The sequence below is a fragment of the Zea mays genome, chromosome 4 (genome assembly GCF_902167145.1).
Source record: "Zea mays cultivar B73 chromosome 4, Zm-B73-REFERENCE-NAM-5.0, whole genome shotgun sequence".
Lineage (NCBI taxonomy): Eukaryota > Viridiplantae > Streptophyta > Magnoliopsida > Poales > Poaceae > Zea > Zea mays.
In genome coordinates, this window is record NC_050099.1 from 48,718,738 (window position 1) to 48,736,747 (window position 18,010).

The 18,010-nt window shown below is 45.1% G+C and overlaps 1 protein-coding gene across 2 annotated transcripts; it reads left to right on the forward strand.

Annotated features, from left to right (window-relative positions):
• The first annotated feature begins 9,275 nt into the window (after positions 1-9,275).
• On the forward strand, positions 9,276-15,167 carry LOC100193149 (putative protein kinase superfamily protein). 2 transcript variants are annotated; one of them, XM_008678304.2, is made up of 5 exons: positions 9,276-9,486; positions 10,376-10,539; positions 10,710-10,899; positions 13,584-13,957; positions 14,056-15,167. In XM_008678304.2, the coding sequence occupies exons 1-5, from the start codon at positions 9,456-9,458 to the stop codon at positions 14,107-14,109; spliced, it is 813 nt and encodes a 270-aa protein (XP_008676526.1). In that variant the 5' UTR covers positions 9,276-9,455; the 3' UTR covers positions 14,110-15,167. The 2 variants fall into 2 exon arrangements, with proteins under 2 accessions (XP_008676526.1, NP_001131778.1); NM_001138306.1 differs by having other exon boundaries at positions 9,303-9,486; positions 14,609-15,032.
• The last annotated feature ends 2,843 nt before the right edge of the window (positions 15,168-18,010 follow it).

The following is an 18,010-nucleotide window of genomic DNA, read 5'->3' on the forward strand; positions in this document are numbered from 1 at the left end:
ATGCGTCGTGAAGAAGATAGCCTTCATCAAAATTGTTCTGATGAATGACATCGATGCCTCGTGAAAACATTTTCCGAAGCTATTTTCCGAAGCTATGCAATTTTGACATTGATCTGATAAAGCTCGCCCATGCTTCGTGAAAATATTCCCCGAAACTGTATTCCGAAGCTATACAATTTCAATGTTACTTTTTCAAAGCATCCCTTCGAAGGTTTAGAGTGTCCCCTTCTCTTGCCAAATGCGATATGATGTATGATGCTTATGCTATGCAAAATGATGTGATGATGTTATGTTATGCATGTGACATTTGTTCCGAAGATACACATAAAATATATTCGTAAGCTCTGCATTCCCTTAGGAACGTCTTTGGAGCTTCTTCGTCTTTTACTTAGACGGCATCAGCGTTGACTTTTCGCTGTAAGCCTCCCTTAGGAGCTTCTTCGTCTTTTACTTAGACGGTATCAGCGTTGACTTTTCGCTGTAGGCTCTGCATTCCTTTAGGAACGACTTCTGAGCAGAAAACTTACGCTGCGCTCCCTTTGGAACGACTTTTTGTGACTTTATAAACTTACTCTGCGTTCCTTAGAACGACTTTTTGTTACTCCGAAGGATTTTTAGTCCGAAGGTCCTTCTTGGTAACGGAAGAAATTTTAGGCTTCGACAACTTAGGCCTGTGAATCAAATAAATTTTTCTCGTGGAAACAACGAAATTATTACATGGAAACTAACAATGTTTTTTTTTTTGCTTCACAGAAAATAAAACTGAATAGAAAAGACTGCTATCAAAGGTAGGATATGTCAATAAATGTGCTTCGACTCTGGCACAGTGCTGTTGACTGTGCGAGCTTCAGACTGTTCTCTGAAGTCCCTCTGCTGTGGAGCGTATTGACTCCCTTCTGGCTGTTGACCTTGCTGCAATGGAGGTGGAGGTGGAGGCTGCTGCCAGGAAGCTTGAGGTTGACTTGCCGAAGCTACAGAAGCCGCAGGGTGGTTGTCTATGTATTGTGGGACATAAGGCGGATGAAACGAAGCAGTATGCAAAACCTGCTTCGACTGAGCTTGTTGAGATGCAGCTTCGGCTAGTTCCTTTTGCTTCTGGATTGTAACATGGCACGTCCTAGTGGTGTGGCCCTTGCCCTCTCCACAGAATAGGCAAAACAGTCTCCTTGGCTGATCTCCGAATCTTCCGCCGAAGCCCCTGGCGCCTCTGCCTCTTGGAGCTGGTGGCCGAAAGGAAGTTTGTTGTTGCCCCGAAGCCTGTGAGGAGCACTGCGGCCTGTTTTGCTGACTCCCCTTATCATCATTCTGAGTGCTGTGAATGGAACGGACATGCCTCGGGTAATATCTTCCTCCGAAGCCCCTGGTCATCTCAGAAAATCTGAAGGCCTCCTCCCTTCTTTGGCGAAAGTCATTGTCGGCACGAATGTACTCATCCATCTTTTGGAGCAATTTCTCCAAGGTCTGAGGAGGCTTCCGAGCAAAGTATTGAGCTGCAGGTCCAGGACGAAGCCCCTTGATCATGGCTTCGACAACGATTTCATTGGGCACCGTTGGTGCCTGCGCCCTCAATCGTAAGAACCTTCGGACATAAGCCTGAAGGTATTCTTCGTGATCCTGAATACACTGGAAGAGGGCTTGAGCTGTAACCGGCTTCGTTTGAAATCCTTGAAAGCTGGTCAGTAACATATCCTTCAGCTTCTGCCATGAAGTGATTGTTCCTGGCCGAAGGGAGGAATACCAGGTCTGAGCAACATTCCTGACGGCCATGACGAAAGACTTCGCCATGACTGCAGCGTTGCCCCCGTACGAAGACACTGTTGCTTCGTAGCTCATCAAGAATTGCTTCGGGTCGGAGTGGCCGTCAAACATGGGGAGCTGGGGTGGCTTATAGGATGGAGGCCAAGGAGTAGCCTGCAGCTCAGCAGATAGAGGAGAAGCATCATCAAAAACAAAATTTCCCTGATGGAAATTATCATACCAGTCGTCTTCGTTGACGAAGCCCTCCTGATGAAGGTCTTTCTGATGAGGCCTTCTGTTCTGCTCATCGTGAGTAAGATGGCGAACTTCCTCAGAAGCTTCGTCAATTTGCCTTTGCAACTCAGCTAGGCGGGCCATCTTCTCCTTCTTCCTCTGTACTTGTTGATGTAGCATCTCCATCTCTCTGATTTCTTGGTCCAGCTCTTCTTCCTCAAGCGTCGGGCTAACAGCTTTTCTCTTCTGGCTTCTGGCCTCCCGAAGAGAGACGGTCTCCTGGTTGTGGTCCAGCGGTTGTAGTGCTGCAGCCCCAGCCGCTGAAGCTTTCTTCGGCGCCATAGCGAAGGTCTATAGCTTCCGAAGGTGTTCACGAAGACTCGAAGTGGAAGTGAGTTCACCGGAGGTGGGCGCCAATGTTGGGGACTTGTTCTCAAATTCTAAGAGTTAAGAACAAGGCAACATAAAAAGTGTTAAGTGTTAGGGTCCTTCGTCCTTCGAAGCGTTATATCCCTTTGGGAAATAATGAGTCTCGGACGAAGGTCATGAGAAACATACCTTCGTAATCATAACACATAATGACAAAGGACTCACATAAAGCATGAAATATGATATAAGCATCACCAAAGAATCATTTCTATTTTATTAACATGGAAAAACAGAAATGATCCCAAATTACAAATGTACCTTCGATCCTGAGAGAAGATGGAAAGTACGAGCGTGACGCCAAAAGCAAAATGACAAGTTTCCGTGAACAGTACGGGAGTACTGTTCATCTATTTATAGACGCGGGACGCAGCCCACGTAAAATTACATCCATGTCCATTACATTTGTTAACGGTTTATGGAAATCTATTGAGGACCCCGAAGTCTTTTCGTCTTAAGGTCGGTTCCCCCTTGTGCCATCGCGCCGAAGCTTCCCTGCGTACAGCTTCGGCTGCCCCCGACCTTCGTCTGGCTCAGCCTTCGTCCTGGTCGTGCTCCATATCCATAATTCTGAATCCGAAAGTACCTGTTCATATAATTCACTTGGAAAACATTGTCAAATCATGTTTTTGAGGACCTTCGGAGGACGAAGGCCCCCAACAAGGTATATGTTGAGCAACCTCCTGGATTTGAAGATAGTGAGTATCCTAACCATGTTTATAAGCTCTCAAAGGCGCTTTATGAGCTCAAGCAAGCCCCAAGAGCATGGTATGAATGCCTGAGAGACTTTCTTATCACTAATGGCTTCAAAGTTGGTAAAGATGACCCTACTCTCTTCACTAAAACAATTTCTCTAGACTTGTTTATATGCCAAATTTATGTTGATGATATTATATTTGGGTCTACTAACAAGTCATCCTGTGAAGAGTTTAGTAGGATTATGATACAAAAATTTGAGATGTCTATGATGGGGGAGTTGAACTATTTCCTTAGATTTCAAATCAAGCAACTCCATGAGGGCACCTTCATCTAGCAAACTAGGTACAATCAAGATATTCTCAATAAGTTTGGAATGAAGAATGCCAAACCCATCAAGACACCCATGGGAACCAATGAGCATCTCGACCTCGACACGAGAGGTAAATCCGTAGATCAAAAGGTATACCGGTCGATGATAGGATCTTTACTCTATTTATGTGCTTCACGACCGGATATAATGCTTTCTGTATGCATGTGTGCAAGGTTCAAGGCAAATCCTAAGGAAGTTCATCTTAGGGCCATGAAAAGAATCATGAGATATTTAGTTTACACTCCTAAGTTTGGGCTTTAGTACCCCAAGGGATCTACCTGTGATTTGATTGGGTATTCCGATGCCGATTATGCTGGATGTAAAATTAACAGGAAGAGCACATCAGGGACTTGTCAGTTTCTAGGAAGATCCCTGGTGTCTTGGGCTTCAAAGAAACAAAACTCAGTAGCTCTATCCACCGCCGAACCTAAGTATATTGTTGCAGGCTATTGTTGTGCACAATTACTATGGATGAGGCAAACCCTTAGGGACTATGGCTACAAGTTGAGCAAAGTCCCTCTCCTATGTGATAATGAGAGTGCAATCTGCATGGCGGATAATCCCGTTGAACACAACCGCACTAAGCACATAAACATCCGGTATCACTTTTTGAGAGATCACCAGCAAAAAGGGGATATCGAAATTGCTTTTGTTAGCACCCACAATCAATTAGCCGATATCTTTACCAAGCCAATAGATGAAAAGACTTTTAGCAAACTTAGGAATAAGCTAAACATCTTAGATTCTCAGAACATTGATTGAAACATTGCACACATTGCTCATTTATATATATATATATACACTTTTGATCATGTCTCTTTCATTTGGTACAAATACATATTTCTTATTCTTCTTGTGCCAAGGCTAAGACTAATATACTTCCATGAGTCTCTATGATTAGTCTTATATTGAAAGGGAAATGGAGTATTCGGCAAAGGCAAGGCTTCCACTCCAAATATGTCAGTATCATTTATCCTTTGCCTTACTCATAAACTCTCAATTGGTATAACTTTCACTCATATCCTTTATTTTCCAAAGGGGGAGAATTTATAGGCCCCAAAAGGGGGAGAATTAAATGGCCTCTCAAATTTCTTTGTTTTTTGGCGATTAATGCCAAAGGGGGAGAATTTATGGGTCCAAAGCAAAAGGACCGCACCACCATTTTTGAATTTAAAACTATTTCACAAAAAGAAAGAAATTATTTCAACTAGTATTTGTTTTACGAAGGGGAAGAAATCATTTCAATTACAAAAACCCTCTTGACAGCTAAGGGGAGAACTCCTTCAGTGGGAGTTTTTATTTAGTCAAATGAAAAGCATTTGAAATAGGGGGAGAATTTTCAAAATCTTGGAAGTGCTTTTTGGAAATCGTATTCTTATACCTTTGGCTATTTGCAAAAGAATTTGAAAAGACTTTTCCAAAAGAGTTGCAAAAACAAACAAGTGGTGCAAATGTGGTCCAAAATGTCAAAATAGAAATTCTTTCAAATAGTTTAACTCAAAATAACTTATGCACATTTGTCAAAGTTACAAACTAGTTACATTCCTCACTTTATATTTGCTTTGGTTTGTGTTGGCATCAGTCACCAAAAAGGGGGATATTGAAAGGGAAATGAGTTTAACCATTTCCTATAATTAATTTTTGTGTTTGACGTCCATCACAAACCACGTGGACTAACGAGTTTGCCTAGTTGTCATTTATCTCAGGTGCATAAAGTTCAACATAGACCAACAAAGAATATAAGTTGGGAACTCTACTAAGTTTGGAGCAAAAGACAAGTAGAGGTGCTACTAGTGGCGCACCAGACACTGTCTGGTGTGCATCGGACACTGTCCGGTGCCCAGGCCGAGCACCTCTCGAACTGGCCACTCTTGGGTTTCTCAGGGATGCTGAGAGCACCTAGAGGGGGGGGGGTGAATAGGTGATCTTGTAAAGTCAACACTAAATAACACAAACTTGGTTTATGAAATGTTAGTGAAATCAAACAAAGGTGTTATGACAAGAGAGAGAGGTGACTTCTTCACTTAATTGCTCTTCACAAAATTGAGTATTAAACTTAGAGCAATTATCAAGTGAGTAGAAGATCGTACAAGAGTAGCAACAAGTGACACAACGATTTTTATCCCGTGGTTCGGCCAAGTAGAACACTTACCTACTTCCACGTTGTGGCGTCCCAACGGACGAGGGTTACACTCACATCCTTTCAAGCGATCCAATGATCCACTTGAATACCACGATTTTCTTTCTTGTAGTAGATGTCCCCTTTGTGAGGAATCTCCACAAGTTGGAGTCTCTCACCCTTACAAGATTGATCTCAATGAAAACCACAAGAGTAAGGGAGGGAAAGCAACACACGCAAAAGCTAGAGTCGCAGCAACGACACGCACACAAGTCAAGACAAGTGATAATTATAATCGTTTATTAGATGAAAGACATGTACTGAGAGGCGTTGTGGCAGAAGAGAGGTCGTCCTCGGGAGTTATATCCGGACATATCTAGTAAGGATGCTCCTGTTCCTCCTGAATTCCCCATGCCTAACTGTGACTGTGGCAGACTGGCTTGGGTACATCAATCACAACATCCAGACACGGCTGCTCGCTGCTATTACCTTTGTGGCGGTTTGGGCGTACGTAGCTTATTACTTGTCACTTAACTTTGTTCGCATTCATTATTTTGTAGATGTGTAATAGTGCTTCCTTTCCATTATTTTAGGGGCATCAGAGGTGTTTCTTTTTCCAGTGGATCGACGGTCCTGATAAATTTGACCCTCGATATCTTATTTTCGTTAATTGGTTGAGTGGAAGGACTAGTCATGAGCGTTTTAAGCGTTGGGTACCTCCTCCCCCCGAAACCTCCACCAATGACAGATGCGGAGAAGGAGGTAGCAACAGAAAGACGGATGGACTCACCGCCTCGATGCGATTGTGGAGACCGTGCTGTCATCGATGAAGACTATGAGAAGCAGTTCTGTTGTCCGAAAATTGATTATGTGAGCCCATCGATACGCTAAATTTATGAACTAGTTATTATTTACAATAAATTACTAATTGTTTCTCCTGCAGCCATACAGGTGGCGTAAGTGTCGTTTCAGAGAGTGGTTGTATGGTCCTTTGTCCCATTGGCCAGAGCCAGAGGTAAAGGAAAAGAGATACAATCAGTGGGCGGAAGAAGAGGTGAAATTTGATCCAGTACTCTGCAAATGTGGTATTGAAGCTAAGTATGGATTAGTTCCTTCCGAGCTTGGTGTTGGATATTTTTGTGGACATATGGTCGATTACGATGAGGTTGGTATTTTTGTTTTTGCACCAGCTGTAATGTTATAGCGGTACTTACTATTTTTTTGTAGGAGACGAGGAAATGCAGTTGGGAGAGTTACGACGACAAAGGAGAGGTGATGCGCACAATAGAGTCCAAGAGAATAATGGGACAGAAGATGCGTTGTGGATCTCGGCTCGTCGATTCGTACATTAACGATCGCATACGCGACATGCGTAGGGAAGCAAAATCTGCCTTTTATGATAGCCCGAAGCGTGCAGAGTATAGGAGGTTGAAGGCGGCAGATGAGAAGAGAGCACAGGATGCAAGGGAATGGGAAGCGGCTCAAGCCGAGAAACAGATGTTGGATAATCTTGCTGATCGCCTCAAGGGAAGTGAGTGAGATAAATGATATTATAATTATGTTAGTACAATTTATTTATCTTGACTTTGCTAACTTATTTTGCTCATTATATTTGCAGAGATTGGAAGTGGCGTAAACTATTTGGCCGATGAGGCGCATGCAAGATTTGTTCAGGATAAAATGGCGACGATTGAGCTGATGGAGGAGGAGGAGGACGACACATCTAGATTGAGTGAGCTTATCGCTCTCGCAGAGGCAAGATTACATGAAGAAGAGGAGGACGACACATCAAGGTTGAGTGAGCTCATCGCACTAGCTGAGGCAGGATTACGTGCTCAAGAGGAAGAGGATGAGTTTATGTCTCAGGCCGCCGAAGAGGTAGAGGCGGCTTATTACAAGAAGAAGTCTGATGAGGCTGAGGCTGAGGATGAGCTATTCTCCCAAGCTACAGATGAAGCAGAAGCCAACTATTACAAGAGAAATGGTGACAAGTGTGATGCAGGACAATGCAGCAAGTGGAATGAGGTTGTCGTTGAGGATTGCGCGACGGATGACTCCGAATATGAGTTACTCATAGATTGTGATTCAGACTGAAGAAACTTGTAGCCTGTTATGTAGTATTTTCGTATCAAAAATAATTTAGAACTTTAAAGATGTGTTACTTATTGCTTGTTATGTTTTTTACAATTCACAAAAACCACTTCTTCCGGAAGCTCTACCAAAGGAGCTTCAATACGAGATGCATTGGGAATTTGTGGAGTCAACCCGACTGGAGCATCACGATGAGTAATAGATAACGGCTGAACAACCACATCCAAACATGGTAGAAGCATGGTCTTCACGATTCTTACATATCTCACCCAATTATCTTCTGAGGCAATGGAGATCAACCGTCAGACAACTGTTCCATATGTAATATGGGACAACAAACCCTGAATTGATATTCTAGGGTCGTTTATGTCGCAACTAATCTCCTCACAAGCTCGAGCGAAAATCTTGTCAAAAGATGGTCTTTCATCGAACAACATGGTCACGATCTTCATACCATCAAAAGTAACACTCCCATACGCATCTATCCCCACGCTTCCTCCATGGTATAGTGTCACTAGGGTGTCCATCTATTGCAAAAATGGATTACTAACTTAATAATGGCTACGTACTTAAGCCTAAAAACTTACTAAATAATAAATAAATAGTAACTAATTATTAACTAATAACTATATAGTAAATATTAAATGACCACATCAAACGAAATTACATAATATATGAATAATGTACGAAAACAAATTATACCTGAGATCTCGTACGAGTCCAGCAAATGATGGAGAAGGTCAAGTCGGAACAATACCTACGTACAAAAAAACTATTGTCAATAAAAATTTTGGCAGCACCTCCCCTGTAAAGTGATGTTTATAGAACCTGCAAATAAACGACAACACGATGGTTGCCAACACAGAAAACATGTAATATCAATGCGCTAAACAAAATGCTAACTATATAATCACTAAGAATTTACTAAACACTAACAATATGCTAAGCAAGACACTAGCTAACTATTTTACTAAACACTAACAAGAAAATATCTAACTATTTACTAAACACTAAACAAGTGGATATCTAACTAATTACTAAACACTAACAATAGCTAACAATATGCTAACAATTTAGTAACTAAGAAACTAACAAAAATAAAAAAAATACCTACTGATGAAGGAGCTCGGGCGGCGCGGAGGAGCTCGGACGGGCGCGGTGGAGCTCGGGCGGCGCGCAGGAGCTCGGACGGCGGCGCGCGGGGAGCTCGGACGGCGGCGCGGCGGGCTGCGCGCGCGGCGCAGCGGCGGCGGGCGCGCGCGGCGGGGGAGCGACGGCGTGCGCGCGCGGTGGTGGAGCAAAAGCAGGAGCGGCGGTGGTGGCAAGCAGGAGCAACAGAGAACAGACGAACGCGCGAAGAAGGAACCGAACGCGCGGTTAAGTCCTAGCTCGGCGCCAAGATCTGTGGCGCCGAGCTAGGTGCCACGCCCGCAGCCACATCAGCGCCCGCAGCCATGGCCACGTTACACCTCGGCGCGCCGAGCTGTGTTACTTCGGCGCCACAGCCTGTGGCGCCGAGCATTGGGTCCAAACTAGCAAATAAAATTTCTGGGGGTCCAAACGTAAATTTTTGTCACGAAAGGGGTTAAAATAAAAAAAATTCGGGCCCAACGGCCACGCTGAACACGAATAGGCAATTAGGCATAGCGCTCTCTCTCCCGCTCGCCCCCTCGAGTCCCGACTCCCGTCCTCGATCGAAATTCCCCGGATCTTCCAGCTATTAGACAGTTTTCCTGCTGATTTTCGCGGCTTCTTTTCTTTTGCTCCCGGGGAGATAGGATGGAGAGGATACTCAGATGCTTCAATCTAGGTTTGGCCTTTTCGTGGGTGGCATTTTGAGGGGTTTTGTGGGGTTTGCATCCATGTTCTTGTCCATCGTTTTCGGTCTTCTTTCTGTGACGTTCTCTCTTACCCTTTTCTCTAACTGCGCCTTCGATTGGTTTCCGATAGTTTCCGTAGATCCTGCGGTCTGCGGCCCTAGAGTTCTTTTGTGCAATGCTTAGTCTCGAGCTGTTTGCAGGAATAACCAATTATGCACCCTCGCGTCTAGAAGGAAATGCCAAATCGATTTACTGCTCTTATTCGTTCCTAGAAATGCACCAGTGAGTAGGATTCTTGATTTTCTTTTTCTCTTTTCCTTTTTCAGAGGAACGCAGTATCACTGGATGGTTTCTAAACGGAGGTTTATTTGTTTGTTCTTGTTTTCTTCAACCCCTAGCGTGAATGATTTGTTTACTCAGAACCACATTGATATGATTCTTGTGTCTTCTTTACTTCAAATCCTCGCTGCATATATCTGTGCAATTTAATTTGGGAACGTATCTGGTGCTCAAAGGGTTACGGTGCTCATATACACATTTTAAATCTGGTGCATCCATCTTACATCTAACAGCAGCACCAATTTTGTGAAGCACCCCTTCCACCTTCCTCCACGGGAGGAAGGTGTTCTTCGTAAAATTAGCTGGTGCCGTTGAATGCAAAATGGATGCACCAGATTTAAAATGTGCACATGAGCACCGTACCCCTTTGAGCACCAGATACGTTCTCATTTAATTTTTAGGAGAGGATTGAAGCAATACTCGGTTCTTTATCTCTTAGACTTCGTCGGGATCCTTTACTCTTGTAGAACCTGTAATTCTGTCTCGTATAGATCATAGATTTGCTGGATTTGTAGTTAACTCGATGTTTTGTTGAGGCAGGGCCAACAGGATCCGAAGATGATGATATAAGTTTCACACTGACCGTGGAAACGTTTAGCTTCGAAGAGCTCTCTGCTGCAACTGATAATTTCAGTAGCACCCTCAGGATAGGCTCTGGGGGGCAAGCCACAGTCTATGAAGGCCACATACCCCACATTGGACAGGTCAATTTATGCTATGTGTCATAGTAACACATACGTCTTAAAACATTGTCACTGTGTCACCATTGAGCTGATTGTGGATATTTGATTCTGTACCCAGAATTTGCTACTTGTCTTTTATGGTTACTACTATAATTTCCGTATTATAACAGTTCCCTGGTTGTGTCAACCAGGTTGCTGTCAAGCGGTTGAGAACCAATGATTTTCCCTCTAAGCAAAGGGCATTTCTTATGGAGGTCTATGTGCTCAATTCAACTAACCACCCTCACATTGTGAAACTACTCGGTTGCTGTTCTGAGGGAACAGAACGACTTCTTGTGTATGAATATGTAAAGGGGGGGACATTGCGTCATCGATTGAAAGGTGAGTTCTCCCATCCTGCACTCTATCTGTTATACCTGTGGATCCGTTAGCTGTATGAATTGATAAGATTTGACTGCCTATGTATTTGATCATAATTAATCAGGAAATGAAACAAGAAAGGATTTAGCGTCTTGCCAATAATATTAGGCATTGAACATATCAAGTAACACATTTGTATCAAATTAGCAATTGGTTGATTTGACGCTAGCAAGCAGGCTACCCAAAGCAATATCCACTCTCAGATGCATTTACAGTGAGTTAGTGATTTAAGTATAAAATAACACAAGAGAATACACCTACCGACAAATCCATCTTTTAGGAAGCTCCAGTCCAGCGACTTCTTCCATTGTGCAGCTTTGTTTGTGGAAAACAAACAGTTCCTTCAGTTTCTGGGCTGCTATATTTTCCAACTGAACTGGAGGGCGACATATAGATATAATTCCACAATTATAAACCACTCAAATTTTCGTCGGCTGTACTGCTTTATTCTATATTCTGCAGAGTGCACTTGTCAGGCCAATTTGGATCTTGTAGATATAGTGGCTAAATGTAGTCCAGGCTCCTTAGAATTGAACTTTATTTGTATGCTTAGGAAAAATGTAGGTCCAGGAATAAAACTGCAACCCCATTGGTGTTATGTGTGTGTGAACATGTGCACGTAGTATTTCTTAAAGAAAAAAGAAAAGGAATTTAGCATCTTTGACGTAAGAGTGTGCTGCTGATTGTGTGTGAAAGCATTCTTTTATCATTTTGATCATGGTTGCTTTTGAAAGCATTCTTCTAATTTTGTTATTTACTACTCCCTCCGTTCCAAACTATAAGTCGTTTTGGGTCTTCTAGGTTCATAGTTTTTCTATGCACCTAAATATAAACTACTTCTAGTGTAGGAAACTGTAGTACTTGATATATTGATAGGAGATGGGGTACAATATATACACTCACAACCCTAATCCTAATGGGCCGGCAGCCCAACAGTGGTGCCGGCCCACTCACACACAATCTAACATCCCCCCGCAGTCGCAACGGGGGCACCACACATGATGAGACTGGAGTAGAAGACGAAGGTAGGAGCTGACGGGTTGAAACCTCCCGCAGTTGCATCGTCATGAGGGTGCGCATGTTGCGGCTGTAGTAGAGACCGGTGTGTGCCCCAAGAAGATGATAGCCCCTAGATGCCGAGGTAGCCGAAATCGAGGTGGCCGCGGTCAGGAGACACGCAGCAGAAGCTTGTTCTTCTGGAAGGGTCGACGTTCGAGCGTCAACGGTCAGCAGGGCGACACAGCAAAAGAACACCAGCATGCTGACCTTCTTGCTTCTTCAATTGTACGGACGTCGAGGAGCCCCGCCAGGGAGGCCGACGGCAGCGCACGCATCTCCGCCGGTCATGGTGGCCGTGCCCGCGACAGAATAGAAGGGGTAATGGCGGATGTGGCCGGGAAGGCCACGACAGCGACAAATCCAACCGGGAAGACGCGATCCAGCCAAAGGTCGCATCAACTCTGAATCCGGCCGGGAAGGCCACGACAGCGACGGATCCAAGAAGGCGATGAAAGGGAGGGCGACAGGGCGGTTCCAGCCAGGCAGGGGCCTACGCTGGGCCTAGTAGGGATTTGTCGGACGCTGGCGACGGGAGAAGCAGCGGTGACGGCGTAGGTCGGAGGAAGGGACGCGGCAGCGACGCAGGCCAGAGTACGGGGTGCTGCGGCGGCAGTGGTGAGGCAGGTGGCCGCGCCAGCCTAGAGAAGGTCGTGCTTGCGGCATTGCCAGCGGCTGTGGCAGCCACGGCGGCCTGCAGGTATGCGGCGACAGAGTTCCATGGGCGCCATGGCGAGGCAGACGACGACGAGGGAGCTGGGTGCCGTGAGGGCCATGACCATCTGTCGGCGGCAGGCGCGCCGGGGGCTGCGCCGGCAAGTAGGAGACCGCGCCGGGAGTGGCCAGGGCCGTGCCCACCAGTGGCCGGCTGCGGAGGAGGGGCGACCACGAGGGAGCCGGCACCCGCGAGGGCCGTGCAGGGGAGGCCGACTGGTGGCGGGCTGCGTGGAGGGAGCGCGCAGATCCGGCGGGGCTGAGGCAGCGGCGGCGCGCTGGGGCGCTGGCGGCGGCAGACCTCGTGCCTTCGGCGGGGCTGAGGCGGCGGAGGATCCCGCGCCTGTGCCCGTGGCGGCGGTGCCCACACCCTAGGCGGCGATGGGGGACCTGACCACGCCGCCGGGCGTCAGCGGGTAGGGAGGGCTGCACCGCCAAGAGCCGCCAGCGTGGCGTTCGAGCAGGGGTGGCGGAGGGGCCAAGGGAGGGGCGGCCGACGGTGAGGGAGAAGGGCCGCCCCCAGGAGGGAAGGATGAGCCTCTCGGGGCGGCGGCTGTGGGGGTGGGTGGCGGCTGTGGGTGGGGAGGGAGAAACCCTAATCCTCGGATATCATGTAGGAAACTGTAGTACTTGATATATTGATAGGAGATGAGGTACAATATATAGACTCACAACCCTAACTCTAATGGGCCGGCAGCCTAACAGTGGTGCTGGCCCACTCACACACACACAATCTAACATCTAGATACATAACAATCTTGAAAAGTCAAAACGACTTATAATTTGGAATGAATGGAGTAAGTTCTAATGCTCAATCTTAGCCTAAAAAGAGATCTAATGCTCAGACTTTTAATAACTGAACTGAACTGCTGCAGAGTTGAACTGGTATACGAGAATGAGAATTGCACGTGACACAGCTACAGTTCTGGAGAAACTCCATCTCCAATCCGATCCACCAATCATCCACAGGGACTTTAAATCAGACAACATTTTATTAAGCACAAACCTTAGTCCAAAGGTTTCTGATTTCGGGATAGCTAAAATTGCCCCAGCTGGGGATGAGCTTACTGCAGCAACATCAGAAACGTTGGGAACGTATGGATATGCTTCACCAGGGATTTTTCGTCCATTAAATGCGACAGTCATGACAGATATCTACAGTTTTGGGGTTGTGCTCTTGGAGATCATTACTGGAAAGCCTGCCATTGATCATAGTAAAGAAGGAGATGAACATTATCTAGTTCACTGGGTATGCTTCTTGTTTCCAGCAATATATTTTAACTTTTTTCCTGTTCAATTGCTTACTCATGTGTCTAACTTGTTAACTTTTTTTGTAATGGGATTAAGAGACAAGTTTTTTTTGGAGCTGATTATGTTATTAAAGAGCAAGTTTTGGAGTAGTGGTTCATTTGACTGTGTTTGGAAGTCCAACGAATCTATGGACAGACTAAGGTTGAAAAATCGTTTGTGGAACTAATGATGATATATAAACTGATGGGCATGTTTAGGCATACATGTGGTTTATCTGTTATTTTCTGAAGATAAATAATACTGGAGAGAGAGAGAGAGTTGTCGGTACATGTACTGTTCGTATTATAATTGGCTTGGGAGAGTGCTGCATCTGATGGGCATGAAGATATATAAACTGCTGCATCAAACAGGCCAATTTGAAAGAACTATCAGAAACTACTGGGAACAGGGACTCACTTCAGGTCGTTTATGGCATATATGTACTTGTCCGAAGATAAACAAATACCTGAGAAAGTGTTTGGTATCACCATATACTGTTTGTTCTTCATCATCTTGGAGATGTGCAGCAGCCATTTGTAAACTACTTTGGATCAAGTTCCTGGTGTCATTTCTCCCTAGATTATCATTTCACAAAACAACCCCTGTGCAGGCCGCAAGCAAGTCGAAAGATGGGAACTTTGAGGAAGTACTTGATCCAAGGTTACGTGGCTCTGTATCCAGAATGGTGCTCAGCGAGGCTCTTGCTGTGGTGGATAGGTGCACTGGGACAGAACCTGTTGGCCGGCCTCGGATTAGAGAAATCATTAGAGCCCTTCGCCATGTGGTGTCCATATCTCAGGATGATACTCCGGGTGCGTCATCGTCAGCAGCGAGCTAGATACGTGCATGGGGTCTGTCACTCCATCTTCGATGAAGCATATAAGAGGCAAATGCTGACAAGAAAGCAAAAACTGTCGACTGATGCGCATCTGCTGTTTACTGATTAAAATATAATTCATGCATGTGACTGTTAGACTGTGTGCTATATGTAAGAGACTCTGCCTTCCATCTCGTACATCCTGAAAGCTTCTGTCAGCCACCTGCACAGCACTTAGGTGCGTTTGGTTGGAGAGTCAAATGGAATAGAGTGGATCCATTATAGTATTTGAGAATGGAGCCATTCTATTCTACGTTTGGCAAGAATAACAAAGTCGTTCTATTTTTTGTTTGGTTGAAGAGTTGAATAGAGCGGAGCCGTTCCATTCTTTGTTTGGTTTGAGAGCCGTATGAGTATAGAGGGGAGGATAGGAGGGAGAGTGCTTGCATCCGGTTGTTTTTGGAGCGGGAGCGTTCCAACTACTTATAGTAAATTTCCATAAGTAGATCCAGAAGTCGTTCCACTCTTATTTTGTTGGAAACCAAATAACCAAAAAATTGGAATGGAGCTACTCTATTCTTTCCCACTCATCAACCAAATGCACCCTTATAGTAAGTGGGCTGTGTGGGGCGAGTCTGACCGACGAGGGCCACTTGTCGGCGCGCTACTGTTATCGCGAGCTGGGCCAGCGAAGAAAGGGAACTAGGTCGTGGACTTATCGATACTAGTTATAACCAGGGTGTTCCTTTAAACTCAGAGAGTGCATGGTTATAAGCCTTGCCTTTATAGAATACTAGTTGGTTATCCATGTGTTGCGACGGCTCACAACAATACCCATGTAAATTATTCACCAAAAAGATCTCAAGGATTTTTATTGATTGTCTCTACTCTTCGCATAATATTTTTTATGAACGCACAAGTACCATAGACAACAAATCAGAAACCCCATCCCTCGCCTCCCCCACTTCCAAGGTTTCGTAGAGCAGGAGGGGAAGGAAAGAAGCGGACATACCTGTTCATTGCCGGAGAAGAGCACAACGAAGATCTGGGCATCTGGATGCGACATATGTAGTATACTGCTATATATATAGGGAGAGAGCATGCAAGCGGAGAAAGAAGCCCAGCCGGAGCAGCTCCAAACCAAGAGACACCTGCACCAGGCGTCAGTCCGAGAAGGGCGAGAGAATGCGAGTGTCTTCCCAGCCCTAGACCCGCCGAAGCGACACACCTCCACCACCAACTCCGTAGCATATGCCAACTGCTGCCACGCTACGGGCCCTAGTTGTCCAATATCTCAGACATGGACTCCTCATCGCTAAGATAACCTAAGCGTGGCAGGCACCACCATGTCCTCCTCGAAGGCACGTACGGAGAAAGGCCAGGAGCATGACCGACTCGCCCCGTACCCGCGTTGACGAGCGTCGATCGGCTCGCGGCTGCGACCTGGGCGGGGCAGCAGGTTGGGGTGGAAGAACAGGGCGAAGGTAGGGAAGACGAACGGGATGTCCGACGACGGCAAAAACGATGGTGCATGCATGATGTGAAACGTCCTCGTGGACGTGCAATAGCCACTGCATGAGTCGGTGTCGGGACTGGTGTCAGACGAATACGAGGAGGAGGCGCCTGCTCCTACGCCCTCGGCCGAGAATGGGGTGGCACGGAGGTGGAGGCATGAGGGGAGAGAGAAAAGAAGTAGAATGACGAACGAGGTGGTGGCAACTGAGACGATGACCATCATTATCGTGCGGAGGTACAGATGACCAAATGGACCATGTCTAGCGAGCCGGCCCGAGGCACGACCCATTAATAGTGCTTGGGCCAACCCGGCACGAGCGTCGTGTGGTGTTTGGGTCGGAGCCTCGGCCCATAGTGCTAGCCCGGTCCGGCACAATTATTTTTTTATTTTACAAAAAATCATATATACATATGTACAATTTATATTCAAAATTATAAACACCTGAGCATGATGTTCTACTGGTTAGATAGTTTCGCTCAGTATCTTCCACCCTTCTTTCATCAATGTTGTGGGTTCAAACCCCACCTCTTGCACTACTTTTTAACATACCTCACATGCTGCACCGTTTTTTAATATTTTACGCTGAGTTGATTTGGAAGAAATGTAGGGACTTTTTTTAAAAAGATGACGCAGGACGACCGTTGAAACTGGTGCTTTAAGTATAGTAGAGATTTTAAGATTAGGATTGTAGAAATTTTTATTGCTGAAATAAGAAATCATTACATGAGTACATGCCTAACATATGCAAAACACACAGGAAAAACAGCTTAGCCTTTGGTCGTTTGCACCAACATAAAAGATGCAAGGTGCAAATGGCAACCAATTTAGCAGTTCGCTCTGAATCAAGAATCAACAAAAAGCAAGCCTAGTCAATCGGTGTAATTTGTGTTTTTTGGTTCGGTTTTTTTGTGTTATAGAAGTTCGGTTTACAGAAATAGACGTTTGTTTCCGTACGTCGCAACACCGTGTACCTAACCAGTAATAATGTTAGGGAACATATCCAGTGCACATGAGCCTTTAGTGCACATATAGTGCACATAAACTAACAAAGTTCATAAAAATTGTGAAAAAATACACACATATTCTTTCCACCCTACTCCAATTATGTACACAATTTCTAGTTTAAATTATTATTACATAAAGAGTAATAAAAAAGACAATTTCTAACAAGTTTAAATTAGAAAATCGGCTAAATTTTATTACAGCTAAAGTATAACAAATTTGAACTTGAAATTTTATATATAATTGGAGTAGAGTGGAAAGAATATATATTTTTTTCAAAAAAATTATAAACTCTATTAGTTTATGTGCATTCTATATACACCAAAGACTAATGTGCACTCAATATGTTGTCATAATAATGTTAAGGGCGGTGTAGCACACTCATATTCTTAGCCCCATGCATGCGCGGAATGGCCACAAACTAAGTGGAAGATATTCCAGTAGTATGTGAATTTCTGGACGTATTTCCTGAAGATTTGCTTGGATTACCTACCGAGAGGGATGTGGAGTTCGTGATTGAGTTAAAGCCTGGTACGACTCCTATTTCAAAAAGATTGTACCGTATGCCTCGTAATGAATTGGCGGAACTAAAGACACAACTGCAAGACCTGCTAGAGAAAGGGTTTATCAGACCAAGTTCTTCGCCATGGGGTTGTCCAGCCATTTTCGTGAAGAAG

What these genes read in the sequence shown, in the direction of transcription:
- LOC100193149 (NM_001138306.1), top strand. Translation starts at nt 9,456, where the DNA reads ATGGAGAGGATACTCAGATGCTTCAATCTAG. An exon ending in ACATACCCCACATTGGACAG is followed by an intron (nt 10,540 to 10,709) that starts GTCAATTTATGC and finishes TGTGTCAACCAG; the next exon opens with GTTGCTGTCAAGCGGTTGAG. An exon ending in ATTGCGTCATCGATTGAAAG is followed by an intron (nt 10,900 to 13,583) that starts GTGAGTTCTCCC and finishes GAACTGCTGCAG; the next exon opens with AGTTGAACTGGTATACGAGA.